This window comes from Natrix helvetica (assembly GCF_964273705.1).
Source record: "Natrix helvetica genome assembly, chromosome: 16".
In the NCBI taxonomy this organism is placed as follows: Eukaryota; Metazoa; Chordata; class Lepidosauria; order Squamata; family Natricidae; genus Natrix; species Natrix helvetica.
Window position 1 is genome coordinate 7,367,797 of NC_138563.1, and position 17,760 is coordinate 7,385,556.

The 17,760-nt window shown below is 50.9% G+C and overlaps 1 protein-coding gene across 2 annotated transcripts in view; it reads left to right on the plus strand.

The window, feature by feature from the left end:
- Nucleotides 1-17,760, plus strand: part of NRXN2 (neurexin 2) — a 363,942-nt gene that overhangs the window by 146,437 nt on the left and 199,745 nt on the right. For both annotated transcript variants that reach the window (XM_081968494.1, XM_081968495.1), the window contains exons 6-11: nt 1,296-1,679; nt 2,535-2,738; nt 6,821-6,847; nt 10,182-10,301; nt 11,999-12,380; nt 14,146-14,336. In XM_081968494.1, the coding sequence (XP_081824620.1) occupies nt 1,296-1,679; nt 2,535-2,738; nt 6,821-6,847; nt 10,182-10,301; nt 11,999-12,380; nt 14,146-14,336 (1,308 nt within the window). The remainder of the gene's footprint in view (nt 1-1,295; nt 1,680-2,534; nt 2,739-6,820; nt 6,848-10,181; nt 10,302-11,998; nt 12,381-14,145; nt 14,337-17,760) is intronic.

The following is a 17,760-nucleotide window of genomic DNA, read 5'->3' on the forward strand; positions in this document are numbered from 1 at the left end:
CTTTACTAGGCAACCTATAAAACCTGTTGGGTTTTCCTTTGTCAATCTTTCCTTTCCCGGAGACATTAACAAAGTGACCACAGGCGGGCCAAAAGACAGTGAAAGCAGGCGCGACTTCCAACTTTTGACTTCCTGCCAGCTTCCCCATTGACTTTAGGGGAAGCTGGCGGGGAGTGTCAGAAACCACCATCAGCTGACTGCGGAAGTACTGCAGCCACAGGTGTGCCAATGTAATTGGCGTGGAGATCCTTGAAATGTCGCTGATATGGGGAGCGGTGGCTGTACTCATTCTTTAAGTGAGCAGGATTGAGACACCGCGATTCAAACACTGCGATGCACCGTTTTGGCTAAACGAAGGTGACAGACAACAAACGGACAGGAGAGTCATAGTGATACATAGATTCATTTTGTAGTGTTGGCAGCAGAGCAGAGGGAGTTGGGGAAGAGACCCTGCTGGCCATTTTGTCTTCCCATGTTGTCTCTTCGTTCTGCATGATGGAAGGCTGTATCCCAAGTGGTGTGGTGGCCTAGAGGCGGAGCTCTCGCCTCACAATCAGGAGGCCGCGAGTTCGATCCTAAGTAGTGACAGATATTTCTCTCTCTGGGCACAATGAGAATACATCTGCTGAATATAACTCTGCACTGGCAACAGGAAAGGCATCTGGCCAGTAAACACTCAACTCCATTCAGTTTCCCCAGACTCCACCCCACAAGGGATTATGAAGATAGGAGTGGTGCAGTGGCCTAGAGGTGGAGCTCTCGGCTCACAATCAGGAGGCCGCGAGTTCGATCCTGGGTAGAGGCAGATATTTCTCTCTCTGGGCACAATGAGAATATATCTGCCAAACAAAACTCCGCCCTGGCAACAGGAAAGGCATCTGGCCAGTAAACACTCAGCTCCATTCAGTTGCAATGGAAGGGATTACGGGGCCGTTAAAAGACACACCCGCAAAGAAAAGGAAGGCTGTATCCCTCCCTAGCTCCCATTTCACTCGGGATCTTCAGGAATCCCTGGTTTAAAACCTGTTTGCCCGTAAGATCCCGTGATTTCAACAGGATCTCTGACCATTCAGTTACTGCTCAGGCATAACAAGCTTGGTTCATGATAGCTCTGGTTAGCTTTGGTGCGGCTTCTGGGGTCCTTGGGATCCTGGAAGTTGATTAACGGCTGAAGGGTTCATGGAAAATAGGGGAACATTAATACAGGCAGTCCTCGACTTACGGCCACAGTTGAGCCCAATGGTGAAATTTAATGACGGTTCCCTCTGTTGAACTTGAGCCCTTCCCTCTCCCAGGTTCCATCTCGGTCAACAGCCGCAGCACCCCCTTCCTGGCCAGTGGAGACAGCGAGATCCTGGACCTGGACAGCGAGATGTACCTGGGGGGCCTCCCCGAGAACCGCCTGGACCTCATCCTGCCCCCGGAGGTCTGGACGGCCTTCCTGAACTACGGCTACGTGGGTTGCGTGCGGGACCTTTTCATCGACGGCAAGAGCCGGGACGTGCGCCGCTTGGCCGAGGTGCAGAGCGTCTCCGGGGTCTCCAGCTTCTGCTCCCGGGAGACCCTCAAGCAATGCGGCAGCTCCCCCTGTCACAACGGGGGCCTGTGCCGGGAGGGCTGGAACCGCTTCATCTGCGACTGTTTGGGCACCGGCTACCTGGGCCGGCTGTGCGAGAGAGGTGAGGAGGGGGTGGCGGGGGGGCTGATGGGGGGGCCACCGGCGCTCTCAGGCTGGGTTCACACAACCTCATGAACTGGGCTGGCTTGAAGTCTGGTGGTTGCAATCCCATGGCCAGGATCAGGTCTAGTGGTGAGCTTTCACTGAATCAAGGGTTCCATTCCTTCCTTCCTTCCTTCCTTCCTTCCTTCCTTCCTTCCTTCCTTCCTTCCTTCCTTCCTCCCTCCTTCCCTTCGTCTTTTCTTGCCGTCCTTCCTGCGTTACTTCCTGCCTGCCTGCCTTTCCCTTGCTGTCCAATTCTCCTTCCTCCCTCCCTCCCTCCCTCCATCTTTTCTTGCCCTCCTTCCTGCCCTCCTTCCCCTTCCTCTTAAATTCTCCTCCCTCCCTCTTTTCTTTCCTTCCTTCTTTCCTCTCTCCATCTTTTTTGCCTGCCTTCCTTCTTTCCGCCCTTCCTTCCTCTTTCCTTTCCTTCCTTCCTTCCTTCCTTTCCCTTGCTCTCCAATTTTCCTTCCTTCCTTCCCTCCCACCCTCCCTTCCTTTCCTCCTCCCTCTCTCCCTCCCTTTTGTTTAGTGAGCAAGTATATTTCGTGAAGACAGAAAACAGGTTGTTTCAATAGCCTTGGGGTAAAGCAATCTCACTTCCCTCACCTGCAGCTCATAGGTAGAGAGAGGCAGGTATTCACCCAGCCTGCTTTGATTTCCCCACCTGGCTGGGGGAGTTCCCAGCACCGACATTCCCACACCTGAAAGTTGCTGATTGAGGCCAAGCATCTGCTTTTGTGCTCCTCCATTCTTACTGCCTTGTTTTTCTTCCCTCTCTCTCCCCCCACTACCCACCCCCCACCCCCCCGGACAGAGGCCACCGTGCTCAGCTATGACGGGAGCATGTACATGAAAATCATGCTTCCTACGGTCATGCACACCGAGGCCGAAGACGTGTCCCTCCGCTTTATGTCGCAGCGAGCGTACGGCTTCATGATGGCCACTACCTCCAAGGAATCGGCCGACACGCTTCGCCTCGAGCTGGACGGGGGGCAGATGAAGCTCACGGTCAACCTAGGTAACCCCTGCTGGCCCTGGGCCTCCCAGGGGCTGGTGGTCCCTTCCTCAGCCTCCCATTCTCTCCGTCCAGGGAGCCACAGGGTAGGTGGGAGGGAGGGTGGGGACGTGACCCTCACACTAGTTCACCAGCAATTTTAATTCTGGCAGAGGAATCGTCAGAAAAACCTGCATTTCAATTGCAAAATCCACCTGCTTGGGTGCAAAGGCAAATCCGCTCCCTCTCCTTGGACAGAAATATTATACTTTTGGCTGTTTGTTTTGGTAAGGCTGGAGTCACTTGCAAACGCCCCCACCCCAGAGGGGATACTCGTGAGTAAAAGCCCCCCCTTTGTAAGGAAGGACTAGCGAGGTGCAAAACATTTCAGATTCTCAGCGTTTCCTGTTCCAGAACATCCTGTTTTTGTCTGACCCTCGTTTGGGTGAATTGGATTAAACCAAATTGGATGAAAGCAGCTTTTCTTTTGGGTGACGCTATACAAACCCATAGAGACGCGGTGGCTCAGTGGCTAAGACGCTGAGCTTGTGGATCAGAAAGGTCGGCGGTTCGGTGGTTCGAATCCACGTAACGGAGTGAGCCCCCGTGACTTGTCCCAGCTTCTGCCGACCTAGCAGTTCGAAATCAGGTAAAAAATGCAAGTAGGAAAATAGGAACCACTTTTGATGGGAAGGTAATAACAGCGTTCCGTGCCCCTTCGGCGTTGAGTCTTGCTGGCCACATGACCAGGGAGACGTCTTCGGACAGCGCTGGCTCTTCGGCTTTGAAACGGAGATGAGCAGCGCCCCCTAGAGTCGGGAAAGACTAGTACATATATGCGAGGGAAACCTTTACTGTTACCTAATTTAAAATGATTGCTAAGCCGCTAAGCGAGGACTTGTAAAAATAATTCAAAAGCTCTTTTAGTCAGGACTGGTGATAACGCCCCGATGGATTTTTTTTTTTACTCATGAGTAATCCCATGGATTTCCTGGATGAGGGTTTTGCCTGTTTTTTCAGCAAATATCGCCAATCCGTTGCAGTCGCGAATAAAACCCAGCCAGAAATAAGGGTGCCTAAAGCCATCAGCCGAATGCCTGATCTCACTTTCCCTGGTCTTTTTCCCCAGGGCACTTGGAGATCCTGCTGTGATCCAGGTGGATTTTGATTCCTCAAATATAACCCCCCACCCACCCACATACAACCCCCCCCCCCCCAAATCTACTCAGATTTCTCTGCACCCGGGGTGGGATGAAAGATTCTGTCTTGGGAACCGGTTCCGTCTACCAGCGTCCCCCCTTCGAGGTTCAAATGTGGGTGCAGAGTTTAAGCCTCTTTCTTGGGTGCTTCTACTAGCCAAGGAAGGGCAGCTGTGCTCTCTCTCCTGGCAGTTAGAGCACCGTTTTCGTGGCTGGGCTGAGAAAGAGAGCTCATTCTGCCTCCTGGATTCCCCCGTCCCCCCTCGTTGTGGGTTTTTGACCCTTCATCGGTGCATAAACAGCCAGCCCAGAGCAAGCAGCCACAGGGACCCAAACTCAGTCTCTCTCTCCCCCTCCCCCCCTGTCTCTGTCTCTGTTTCTCTCTGTCGCCCTCCCTCCCTCCTCCCCTCTCTCTGTCTCTGTCTGTCTCTCTCCCCCCTCTGTCTCTCTGTGTGTGTCTCTCTCTCTGTGTCTTCTCTCTGTTTTTCTCTCTGTCTCTCTCCCTTCTTCCCCCTCTCTCTGTTTCTCTCTCTGTCTCTGTCTGTCTCTCTCTCCCTCAATCCCCCTCTCTCTGTCTCTCTCTACCTCTCTCTCTCTCCTCTGTTTCTCTCTCTGTCTCTCTCCCCCCTCCCCCTGTCTCTCTGTCTCTGTCTCTCTCTCTGTCACTCCCCCTCTGTCTCTGTCTCTCTCTGTCACTCCGTCTCTGTCTCTCTCTCTGTCACTCCCTCTCTGTCTCTGTCTCTCTCTCTGTCACTCCCTCTGTCTCTGTCTCTCTCTCTGTCACTCCCTCTCTGTCTCTGTCTCTCTCTGTCACTCCCTCTCTGTCTCTGTCTCTCTCTCTGTCACTCCCTCTGTCTCTGTCTCTCTCTCTGTCACTCCCCCTCTGTCTCTGTCTCTCTCTGTCACTCCCTCTCTGTCTCTGTCTCTCTCTCTGTCACTCCCTCTCTCTCTCTGTCTCTCTCTCTGTCACTCCCTCTGTCTCTGTCTCTCTCTGTCACTCCCTCTCTGTCTCTGTCTCTCTCTCTCTGTCACTCCCTCTCTGTCTCTGTCTATCTGTCTCTCTCTGTGTGTCTCCTCTCTGTTTTTCTCTCTGTCTCTCCCTCTTCCTCCCCCTCTCTCTGTTTCTCTCTACCTCTACCTCTCTCCTCTGTTTCTCTCTCTCTCTCCCCCCTCCCCTGTCTCTCTCTCTCTGTGTGTCACCCCCTCTCTGTCTCTGTCTCTCTGTCTCTGTCTCTGTGTGCATGTGTGTGTCTCTCTCTGTCTCTCTCCACCCCCCACCCACAATCTTCCCCATCTTGTTTCCCAACACATTCTCCCCCTCCCAAAATAACCCTGGGGATTCCTGCTTTTCCCACGAGGGACGTTTCCCGGTCCTGTGGCTGCTTGCACCCACTGCTCTGCCGAGGTTGACGGCACGCTGTGTGGCCCGGCTGTGCAGCTTGCAGAAAGGCCGCGGGTGGCAGCCCTTTCGCCTTGGGGTGGGCGGGGGGAGGCATTGAGTTGGGGTGGGGTGGGGAGGAAAGGCTGCCACTCCCCAATTTCCACCCCTTTCTCTGCACAGCTAATCATGACAAGGGAGCCGCTTGCCAGTGCCGAGGGAGCCCCAAACATCAGTGGGAGGAATAAAAATCCTCAGCATTCAAGATTGGCATCAGAAGCTTCTCCTGCCTGGTTTCTCGTGGCCATGGGGACACACACACCCCTTCCCCGTAACTTGGGATCGTGCCAGAAAGTGCTGTTTTTAAATGCGTACAATGGCCAGTAGCCCATTTTGAGCATCATTCCCTGGGCATACTTGGTAAGGAAGGCTGTATGGCAGCCACTCTCAACCGGAGTAACTTTGAGGAGGGTGGACTTCAACTCCCAGAATTCCCCAGGCAGAAAGCTGACCTCATTAGGCACTGAAGATGCATGCAGCCATTGTTGTGGCCAGCAGAGCTGGCAGCAGATTCAGACAGTGAGGAGGGTTGGGGAGGAACCTGGGCCATCCTGGAGTCTGGGGAAGGCTCTGGTGAGGGCTCTGTGGCAGAGATGGGGCCAGGGCCGTATGCCAGCTATCAGCTGCCTTCAGAGTCAGACATCAGTGAGGCAGAAGAACAGCTGGAGCCTGTTCCCAGTGTGCGCATGCGCAGAGCTGCCAGAGGAAGGGAACAGCTAAAGAAGAGGGGTCAACTTGGGAGGAAGGCCACAGGTGGACGATGAATAGGGAATAAAAGAGGAGCGAAAGGGGAGTGGAGTTTGCAGGAGGCAATTAGTTCGCTTCATCGGTTGGTGACTCTCTGAGACTCCTGGCCAAGTTCTGCAGAGATGGGCCTGGCAGCTCTCCAAGCCAGAGAAGGTCTGTGACCGTAAATCCTCCCTTGAAAGACTTTGCTGGATGTGAAGGAGCAGAATTCACAGTCAATTAATAAAAGGGGTTTTTGTCGGGACAACAAGGAGTTTGCTTGGGAAGCCTCGGTCAGATCACCCATCCTGCTCAAACTGCCTGCCGTCCTTCGTGCGCAGGTCAGCGGTGCCGGCTGGGAAATTCTGGGAGTTGAAGTCCATTCGCCTTAAAGTGGCCAAAAGGTTGAGAAACGCCGTCATTAGGTGGGTAAACCGACCTGCCTTCGCCCTCGGTATCGCCGGGGTACAAAACAGCCCACAACCAAATTGGGGTTTGTCTCTTTGTGTCACGGATGGAGAGGCTCCCGGCCCCGTCTGTTCTGCAGTTGGGATCCTGGCACCCTCCTCTATGCCAAGGCAAGCGTCTCCCTTGTAGCGTTGCCCGTCCCCGGATGGTGGCCCGCATTGCTGTACATTTTTTGGGTGTTTGGTGACAAATGTTTCCTTGAAGGATATAAAACTCTCGTTCTCTTCTCTCTCTCCCCCTCCCCACCCCGCCCCCCACCCCCACCCCCGTCTCAGACTGTGTCAGGATAGGCTGTAATCCCAGTAAGTTGCCTTCTCATTGTTTTTCTTCTTCTTCTTCTTCTTCTTCTTCTTCTTCTTCTTCTTCTTCTTCTTCTTCTTCTTCTTCTTCTTCTTCTTCTCTCTCTCTCTCTTCTGGAATCTTTCTCTGCATCCATCTTTTCAAGCCCTCCTTTTTCTTCAGCTCGCTTGCTTTGAAAACCGCAGCTGGGGGCCTCCCCTCTCTCTCCCCCCCCCCACCACCACCCCGCTTGGGTCTTGTGCAAGGGGAAACACGGGTGTGCGTGTGCGTATTTGTATGTGTGGCTGTGGAATGAGGGGTCTTTTTGAAGGGGAAGACGGGCCGAAAGATGGGAGAGGGGATGGGGAGGGGCTGGAAAACCGAAGGACTTGTGGAGTCTCCCATCTTTCAGAGGGGAACAATAAAATAGGAACGGTGGTGCTTTCTGAGCCTGGTTATTTCCTTGCAGACGTTTTGTGACCCAGCTAGGTAACGTCATCAGTGCTTGAAGGGGGAGGAGGAGGAATGTGGGATCTTTGGTGGTTTCCTTGCAGACGTTTCATAACCCAACTAGGAAACATCGTCAGTGCTAGAAGGTGCTGTTGAACACCTAACAATGACAGGGCTTGCGGCTGAATATAAACAGAGAGTAATCCCCGCTCCCTGCCAGCACTGATGGTGTTGCCTAGTCAGGTAATGAAAGACCCGTGGGGTCCTGGGTGCTCTGGGAGCTTGGGGGTTTCCTTGAAGAAGTTTCATGACTTGACTAGCTAACATCATCAGTGCCAGAAGGGAGGAGAGTTGGTGGAGGAGGAAGGAGGAGGATTCTTGGTGGCTTTCTTGCCGACGTTTCATGACCCAACTAGGTTACAGCATCAGTACTAGAAGGGAGAGGAGGAGGAGGAGGAGGAAGAGGAGGAGGAAGAAGAAGAAGAAGAGAAGAAGAAGAAGAAGAAGAAGAAGAAGAAGAAGAAGAAGAAGAAGAAGAAGAAGAAGAAGAAGAAGAAGAAGAAGAAGAAGAAGAAGAAGAAGAAGAAGAAGAAGAAGAAGAAGAAGAAGAAGTGGGATCCTTGGAGGTTTCCTTGCAGATGTTTCTTGACCCAACTAGTTTACAGCATCAGTACTAGAAGGGAGAGGAGGAGGAGGAGGACTGTGGGATCCTTGGAGGTTTCCTTGCAGACGTTTCCTGACCCAACTAGGTTACATCATCAGTGGTAGAAGGGAGTGGGTATAAACAAATGGCTTGCCCTGTCAGTGTTGGTTGGAATGATGATGTTACCTAGTCAAGTATATGTAAATATACTTAAATGTTCTGGAAAGAGGGCAGAGAAGAGGAACCAAGAGGATTAGGGGGCTGGAGGCTGAAACACAGGAAGAACGGGGGCAGGAACTGGGCCTGGCTAGTCTAGGGAGGAGAAGGACCTAAGGGGGGGGCAGGGTACAAATATTCCAGTATTTGAGTGGCTGCCACCAAGAAATTATTCTCCAAAGCACCCGAAGGCAGGACAAGAAGCAACAAATGGAAACCAATCAGGGAGAGAAGCAACCTGCAATCAAGGAGAAACTTCCTGACAGTGAGGACAATTAACCAGTGGAACAGCTTGCCACCAGAAGTGGTGGGTGCTTCATCATGGAGGCTTTTAAGAAGAGATTGGACAAGCATTTGTCTGGAATGGCATAGGGTCTCCTGCTTGAGTAGAGGGCTGGACTAGAAGACCTCCGAGATCCCTTCAGCTCTATTCTCATTGAGTGATCTGATTGATTGACTGACTCAAACAAAACAACAATCAGCAATTACAGCACAGAAACACACACGGAGTAAGAGAGACGCCCCAGCAGGGCCTCTTCTTATTACAGGCTCTTAAAGTGATCTCGGCCCAAAAATCTTGCCGACTCATTCCCAGCATGACATCATTGTAGCAGCTGGTCGGCTCTTAAATCTTTACCCTGGCAAGACCTCTTTCTTCTTTTCCGAGGATATTTCTAATCTGCCCCAAAACCCATAATGCAAAGCCTCCTGAAGCCAGGGATGGCACGGCAATAATTTTGGCAAGTCCCCCCCCCCCCCCCACCTTGCAGGGGAGAAAACTACTTTTCTAGCTGCTTCCATTCATCATCTTCTCGACTTGCTCTGAAGGGCCAAGATAAAAGTAGAGAAAGACCCCCCCCAACTGGGAGGCCTTGGCCAGGATCTATCCCCCTCTACCCCCAATCCCCTTTTTTACTAGCCCCCCTCTACAGAAGCCTGCCTGGCTCACAAGAGGCTTTGAAGAAGAGACTGGACTGCCATTTGTCAGCAATGGTGCTTGGGCGGTGGGGTTGGACTAGATGACCTACGAGGTCCCTTCCAACTCTGATCATCTCAATTTAAATCAAGATCACCGACAGGTATGCCTTGGCCTGTAGAAGGATGCTCCGGGCTCACACCTGTTGTCAGGTGAGCTTGGGCTGCAAAATTCCAGACACCCACTTAATCCTTAGAGGCAGGTGAGTCGGGGGAACTGACAGGCACTTGGAGAGAGAGGGGAGGGGCTGTTCTAGGTGTGGAGGTTCTAGAGTCTGGGGAGTTCTGGGACCTGACTCTTAAAGGAGAAACACCAATCTAAAGTTTGCATTTATGAAGACCGGTTGCAGGAACTAGGAATGTCTCGTTTAATGAAAAGAAGGACCAGGGGAGACATGATAGCAGTCTTCCAATATCTCAGGGGCTGCCCCAAAGAAGAGGCAGTCAAGCTATTCTCCAAAGGACCGGAAGGCAGGATAAGAAGCAACAGATGGAAACTAATCAAGGAGAGAAGCAACTTAAACTGAAGATAAATTTCCTGACAGTTTAGAACAATTAATCAGTGGAACAGAAGTTGCCTGTGGAAGTTGTGAATGCCCCAACACTGGAAGTCTTTAAGAAGGTGTTGGATAGCCCTTTGTTTAAAGTGGGGTAGGGGGATCACCTGCTTAAGCAGGGGGTTGGACTGGAAGACCTCCAAGGTCCCTTCCAACTCTGCTATTCTGTTCTATTTCCCAAAAGGTTTGATAAGGGATTAAGGTGGCTGCATCCACACCAAGCTGGGACTTGTTTGAATGCCCATACTTGCTTTCCGAGGGCTTGTGTGTGTGTGTGTGTGTCTGTGTGTGTCTGTGTGTGTGTGTGAGTGTACACACCGCAGGCATGAAAGGTGCTGTGAAATTGTTGACTGGGAATTCTCTGTCTCTGGGGCTGCGTTCCCTAATTGAGGGTGGGTGGGTGGGTGGGGGAGGTTTGGGGTTGTCAGTGGGAGGGGTGTGGAATCCAGCCGCTCTCCGATACCTCCCCCCTTCCCCGAAAACAGCTGCCTCTTGACCTCACTGTCCTGCCTGCAGGTAAAGGCCCAGAAACGCTCTTTGCGGGCCACAAACTCAATGACAACGAGTGGCACACCGTCCGGGTGCTCCGGCGTGGGAAGAACCTGCAGCTGTCCGTGGACAATGTCACCGTGGAAGGTAAGCCGGAGTGGAACAGATGCCGGGGATACAAAGCTTGTGGGTTCGCACAACTCCTTAGGCCACGTTAAGACTGATGGACTTCAACTCCCAGAATTGAAGTCCACCAGTCTTAACGTGGCCAAGGTTGATGACTTTGCTGGCTGAGGAATTCTGGGAGTTGAAGTCCACCAGTCTTAAAGGGGCCACGGTTGGAGACCCCCGCCTTAGTCTACAGAAAGGTGGGTTAATTGGCTGAATTTAGCTCTATAATGCAGCTCTCTGGACCCATTCCAGGTTTGTCCGCCATTCTGACCGCAGGTAGTCCTCGACTTATGGCCACAATTGAGAGAAACCACAATTTCTGTTGCTAAGCAAGGCGGCGGTGCCCGATTTTGCGACCACTTTTGCCCTGGTTCTTAAGCGAATCACTGCAATGGTTAAGCGAATCTGATTCGTCCATTGACTTGTTGGGACTCTCTGGGAAGGTCCCAGGTGAGGATCACAGGACCCCGGGATGCTGCAACCGTCATAAACGTGAGTCGGTTGCCAAGTGTCTGAATTTTGATCACGTGACCATGGGGATGCTGCAACGGTCGTAAGTGTGGAACACAGTCATAACTGGCTTTTTTCAGTGCTATTTTTAACTTTGAACGGTCACTAAATGAATGTCTGTGAGTTGAGTATACAGGCAATCCTCGAATAACGACAGTTCATTTAGTGACCGAAGTTACAACGTCATCAAAATTCAGACATTTGGCAACTGATTCATACTTATGACGGTTGTAGAGTCCCGGGATCATGCCATCCCCTTTTGCGACCTTCTGACAAGCAAAGTCAAATGGGGTCAAAAGCCAGATTCACTTAACAACTGTGTGACTCACTTAATAACTTGCAGCCATTCACTTAACAACTCTGGCAGCGAAGGGGATAAAATGGGGCAAAATTCATGTAACAATTATCTTGTTTAACAACATACATTTTGGGCTCCATGATTGTCGTAAGTCGAGGACTGCCTGCATTTCCCTTCCCTCCGCGTCGAGGCCACCCTGTGCATCAGGTGAAGGGAGTGTTGTCATAAAAAGTGCAGCTGGGAAAAGGGGCTGCCTGATTTGGGGGCATTAAATAAACTTTACCTGAGTTCAACGCCTTTCGAGTGGGAAAGGAACCGTTTGCCATTCTTGCTTTCTGCCACAAGAGGGCAGCAAGCGACCTCAAAAGAAAAAAAAAACACCCGGTCCCTTTCCTGTCTCAGAATCTTAAACAGCCACCCGCTTTGGCCACTAGGGGGAGATTCAGAACAAGGCATCCAGGAGTGGAAACAAAACAGCTGGATTTTGGTCCAGCTGCCACTCTACAACGTTTAAAAAAAAACAACCTGGTTTGCCGTTGTTTGTGGCTTTGCACGCTCTACATAGCGACCCCATTTGTAGTTATACCTCCCAGGTCACTGATTGATTGAATGATTGATTGATTGATTGATTGATTGATTGAAACGGTATAGGGTCTCCTGCTTGAGTAGGGGGTTGGGCTAGAAGACCTCCGAGGTCCCTGCCAGCTCTATTCTGATGGATGGATTGGTGGCGAGGGGGCTTTGCCAGTCTCATCCCCCCCCCCCCTGCTTCCTGATTTAGCCTCTTTCCCGGCGTTTCCTCTCCCTTCTGCGGCCTTGGCATGCTAACATTTTGCCCTCCCCGCCCTTTGCTTGGCCCAAGCAGGGCAGATGGCGGGCGCCCACACCCGCCTGGAGTTCCACAACATTGAGACGGGCATCATGACGGAGCGGCGTTTCATCTCCATGGTGCCCTCCAACTTCATCGGCCACCTGAGCAGCCTGGTCTTCAACGGGATGCCCTACATGGACCTCTGCAAGAACGGCGACATCAGCTACTGCGAACTCAACGCCCGCTTCGGCCTGCGCAGCATCATCGCCGACCCGGTGACTTTCAAAAGCAAAGCCAGCTACCTGGCGCTGGCCACGCTGCAGGCCTACGCCTCCATGCACCTCTTCTTCCAGTTCAAGACCACGGCCACCGACGGGCTCATCCTCTTCAACAGCGGCAACGGGAACGACTTCATCGTGGTAGAGCTGGTCAAAGGGTGAGGACGGGCGGGCGGAAGGAGGGATGGCATCGGCCCTCGGGCTCTGCTGGGGCCCGGCTAGGCTAGGTGGCCTTGTCTGCCAGCCAAGCACCTGGCAACGGCAGTCAGTGGTCAATCTGTGTCCTCTGCCATGTTGGGGGGGGAGGAAATCCCATCTCCAGGACAGAATTCCCAGCCCCCCCCCCCCCCCCCAACAGGCATTTGCCCACTGGGAGAAGATTCTGTTCCATCCTCCTTGCCCACACATGGTGCCCTCCCTCCCTCCCCCAGCAGCCCTTGTGCATCCAGGAGACATTCTGCTTCCAAGAAACTCCTTCCTGCTCCCTCCCTCTCCCTTTTCTTTCTCCTTTCTCCTTCCTTCCTTCCATCTCTCTCTCTCCCTGCTTTTTTCCTTCTTTCCACCCAACCTTTCCATTGCTCCATCATTCCTCCCTCCCTCCCTCTTTTCTTACCTTCCCTTCTTTCCTTCCCTCTCTCTTCTTTTCCTCCCTCCCTCTTTCCACTCCCTCCCTCCCCTCCCTCTTTTCCCTTCTTTCCTTCATTCCCTCCCTTTCTCTCCCTCCCTCTGTCTTTTTCCTCCCTCCCACTCTCCCTCTCCCTTCTTTTTCTCCTTTCTCATTCCTTCCTTACATCCTTCTCTCTCCTTGCTTTTTTCCTTCTTTCCACCCAACCTTTTCATCGCTCCATCATTCCTCCCTCCCTCTTTCCTTACCCTTCCTTCTTTCCTTCCCTTCCTATTCTTTTGTTTCCCTCCCTCCCACCTTTCTCTCCCTCCCTCTGTCTTTTTCCTTCCTCCCTCCCTCGCTCCTCTTTTTAGGAATCCCAACCAAACCAAATTACCACCTCAACTTTTCCACCCCTCCCTGCACCCGCCAGCCTTCCCCCTCTGGGCTCTCCTGCCAAGCTTCCGACGGAGGAACCCACTCAATCCCCAGCCCAGCCCCGGGATCTCCTATTGCAGGCAGACCAAAGAGATGGCCATGCAGAGTGGACCTGTGTTTATGGAGGTCCAGGCACCAGAGTTTAATCTCCTCCTCCTGCCCCTTTGGAGTTCAGCGGCTGCTAAGGGCTTCCCTCGGTCGGGGCCCTCGGAAGACGCCCGCTCTGGGTTGGCCTTTTCATTCCCCTGTCAGCTGGCTCCTGCCTTCTAGGCCAAAATAACCATTAAAAACGGAAATATTTACGTCTGGTGAGGCATTGGAATACAGTTCTCCACCTTGGTCAACTGCTTTTGGCTTGGCTGGCTGATGCGAGTCATCTAAAGCAGGGGTGGGATTGAAAAATTTCAGCAACCTGTTCTCTGTTCGGTTGCTGGGTGAGCGTGGCCATGGGGGGTTGGCTACTCAGCCTCCTCACGGCGGGGCGTTTTCACCTTCCCCAGGCTCCGGAGGCTTTCCCCAAGCCTCCAGGAGGGCAAAAACAGCTTCCCCCAGGCTCCGGAAGCTGGAAATGGCCCATTTCCAGACTTCCGGTAGGCCCGTGTTTCACCCTTCCAAAGCCTCCACACAAGTCCTGCACTTACCTGGCCTGATGAACAGGCTGCGTGGAGACCTCGGGGAGGGGCGGGCGGGGCCAGCCAGTCCTTGCAATTACCGGTTCGGCAAAGCAGATGTAAAATTAGCATCCACTTCGCCTGAACCGGTGCGAACTGGCTGAATCCCACCCCTGCTCTACTGTTGTGATTTGGGCTGGAAGGTAGAATCGATGGGATTGAATTGAATTAAATCTCTCTTTTTTTTCTCCTCCTGATTCCTCCTGGTAGGTACATCCACTACGTTTTCGACCTGGGCAACGGGCCGTCGCTGATGAAGGGGAATTCAGACAAGCCAGTGAACGACAACCAGTGGCACAACGTCATTGTGTCCCGCGACACGAGCAACGTCCACACCCTGAAGATCGACTCGCGCACCGTCACACAGCACTCCAACGGGGCCCGCAACCTGGACCTCAAAGGTGAGGGAGGCCGGATCCTCCGGGGTGCTGAAAGGTGGTCAGAACTACAGAACCCATAAGCAGGGGATACCGGATGGCAAACTCTAGAAGGAGTTGTAAGTCATCAAAGCAGTAATTCCCGGTTAAGACACCAGGGGGAGACATTTAGGTTTGAAGGGGGAAAATAAATAGGCCCAAATCTATGATACCTGATACAGATTAACAGAGTTGGAAGGGATCTTGTAGGTCATCTAGTCCAACCCCCGGCCAAGCAGACCCTCTTAAATACACAGCTTAGGAAGGAAGAAATATATTACAGGCAGTCCTCGACTTAAGACCACAATTGAGCCCAGAATTTACGTTGTTAAGCGAGATGTTTGTTCAGTGAGCTTTGCCCCATCTTACCACCTTTCTGGACACCGCTGCTAAGTGAATCACTGCAGTTAGGAACACGGTTGTTAAGCGAATCTGGCTTCCCCCATGGACTTCGCTTGTCGGAAGGTCGCAAAAGGGGATCGCGTGACCCATCATAAATAGGAACTAGTGGTCAAGCATCTGAATTTTGATCACGTGAGCATGGGGATGCTTCAGTGGTCATACCTGTGAAAAACGGTCACAAGTCACTTTTTCACTGTCGTCGTAAACTTTGAACAGTCACTGTATGAACTGTTGTAAGTCGAGAACTACTCGTCCACTGCCAGAAATGTGGTGGGGCAAGGACCTATTTAATCCTTTGCCTTCGGACGTTGTGGGAGCTTCATCCCTGGGAGCTTTCAAGAAGAGACTGGACTGCCCTCTGTCAGAAACGGTGCAGGGTCTCTAACTTGAGCAGGGGGTTGGACTAGATGACCTACAAGGTCCCTTCCAACTGTTCATCTGTTAACCATCTAGTTTTCCTTAACAATGTTTTACCTTCCGTTTCTGGAAAACACCACCCGATTTGGTGACTTAGATCGTGGTCTGCAGTCACCAAAACAGCTGCTTCCAATGCAGTGATTTAGCCAAATGTTTGAGTCCGCTTACAGCAGGGGTGTCCAAACTTGGCAACTTTAAGACTTGTGGACTTCAACTCCCAGAATTCTGGCTGGGGAATTCTGGGAGTTGAAGTCCACAAGTCTTAAAGTTGCCAAGTTTGGACACCCCTGGCTTACAGCATCTGTCGTTCCCCCCCCCACCTCCCCCCAGTTCTCAAGTCCATCTGAAGGAAGAAAAATGGTGTATTGGGCCGGAAAAGACTAATATTACGTAGAGCAACATTCTGTGCAACTTATTTACTCGTGGTTCGTGGAGGGGTTGGAAATTAGGCTTTGCAAATTGGGCTCCAATTCAGGGAACTGCAAACATCGGAATCCAGGGAGATCTTAAGAAGCGAAAAGAACGGTGGAAACATTTGAGATAACAGAGAAAACAGAGTTGGAAGGGACCTTGGGAGTCCAACCTCCTGCCTAGTCTCTTCTTAAAAGCCTCCAGGGATGGAGCAGCCACAAGATCTGGTGGCAAGCGGTTCCACTGGTTAATTGTTCAGTAAATTTCTCCTTAATTTTAGGTTGCTTCGACACGTTTCAATCAGAATACAGCTGGAAGGGACCTTAGAGGTCATCCAGCCCAACCCCTTTCTCAAGCAGGAGACCCTATGGTCCTATGACTGCAGAATGCTGCAAAAAATCATAAATGCAGGCCAGTTGTTGAGTGTTTCAAATGTGATTGGAACACTCAACAAGGTGATCACAGTGTGTGTGGGTGTGTGTCTATGTGAGTGTGTGAGTGAGAGACAGACAAACAGAGACACAGAGAGAGACAGAGAGAGAGAGTGAAAGACACACAGACACACAAACAGAGTAACAGAGATGGGGGGAGGGAGGAGACAAATACAAAGAGAAAGAGAGACAGACACACAGAGAGAATGACAGACAGAGACAGGGAGGGAGGGAGAGCGAGACAAAGAACGAGAGAGAGACAGAGACAGAGAGAGACAGAAAGAGAAAGAGAAAGAAGGAAAGAGAAAAAAAAGAAAGAAAGAAAGAAGGGAAGAAAGAAAGAAAAAAGAAAGAAAAAAGAAAAAAGAAAGAAAAAGAAAGTGGGAGAGAGAGATGAAAGAAAGAAAGAAAAAGGAAGAGAGAGACAAAAAGAAAGAAGGAAAGAAAGAAAGAAAGAAAGAAAAAGAAAGAGAACGTATGACCACAATTGAGCCCAAAAATTTGGTTGCTAAGCAAGAACGTTGTTAAGTGAGTTTCACCACATTTTCCAAGTTGGCCACACCCACCCGGTCACATGACCACCAAGCCACTCCCACAAAACAGGCCATACCTAACAGAACAGGTTCTAAAAAATTTTGAAACCCACCACTGCCCTATACCATTCCAGAAAAACAGCCATCCTGTCTTTTCTTGAAAGTTTCTCCTTATATTCCAGGTTGCTTCTCTCCTTCATTAATTCCCATCCATTGCTTCTTCTCCTGCCTTCGGGGGCTTTGGAAAACAAATTGGCCTCCTCTTCTTTATGGCAGCCCCTCAAATCCTGGATTAATATTAATAATGATTAATAGATTATTAATAATAATAAAAGATTAATATTAATCTCATTAATGCCTTTTAAATTACTATTCCATTCCTTTCCTGCAGTTTTCATAACACATTCACCGCTCAAATGGAACCGTTCATAAGTTTGTATATCTGGGTGAGAAATATGGACAATATTTGAAAAGCGGAACAAGGATCGAAAAGGACGACAAATCGAGCCCGGGGGTTTTTAATCGGGAGTTCAGGAGCTCTTTGGAAATCCATGGCTAGATTTTAGGACGTCAGTTTCCTCGGATTGGAAAAAACATTACAGCATTGCTTTTTTACTGACATCTATTGAGATTTAACTTTTCATTCAATAATCGGCGTAGGCAGCAAAATCATTTATGGCTGCAATAAAATTGGCTATCTAGAATTAGCACGCTCTTAAAAAAAAGAAGAGGATATCGTTGTTGATTTAATGGGGTAATTAAGAAGCACGGATATTACTAGATTATACATTTGTCCGTGGTTAATATTTGAAAATAAATAGTTTCCTGTCTATTGATGGATGGATGGATTGATGCAACTTATACGTTAGCCTGCCTAAACGTATAAGAATGATTTTATCTGATCCATTTAAATACATTTTTCTGAGAAGGCATCTCCCTCTGGCGCACAAAACTTAAGAACTTCTAACTTAGTCCAACCGCTGACTGGGGATGACATGATAATAGTCTTCCAATATTTGAGGGCCTGCCCCAAAGAAGAGGGGGGGGGGGTTCAACCTATTCTCCATAGCCCTTGAAGGCAGGATAAGAAGCAACGGATGGAAACTAATCAAGGAGAGAAGCCACCTGGAATTAAGGAGAAAATCCCTAACAGCGAGAACAATTAACCAGTGGAACAGCTTGCCACCAGGAGTGGTGAGTGCCCCAACATTGGAG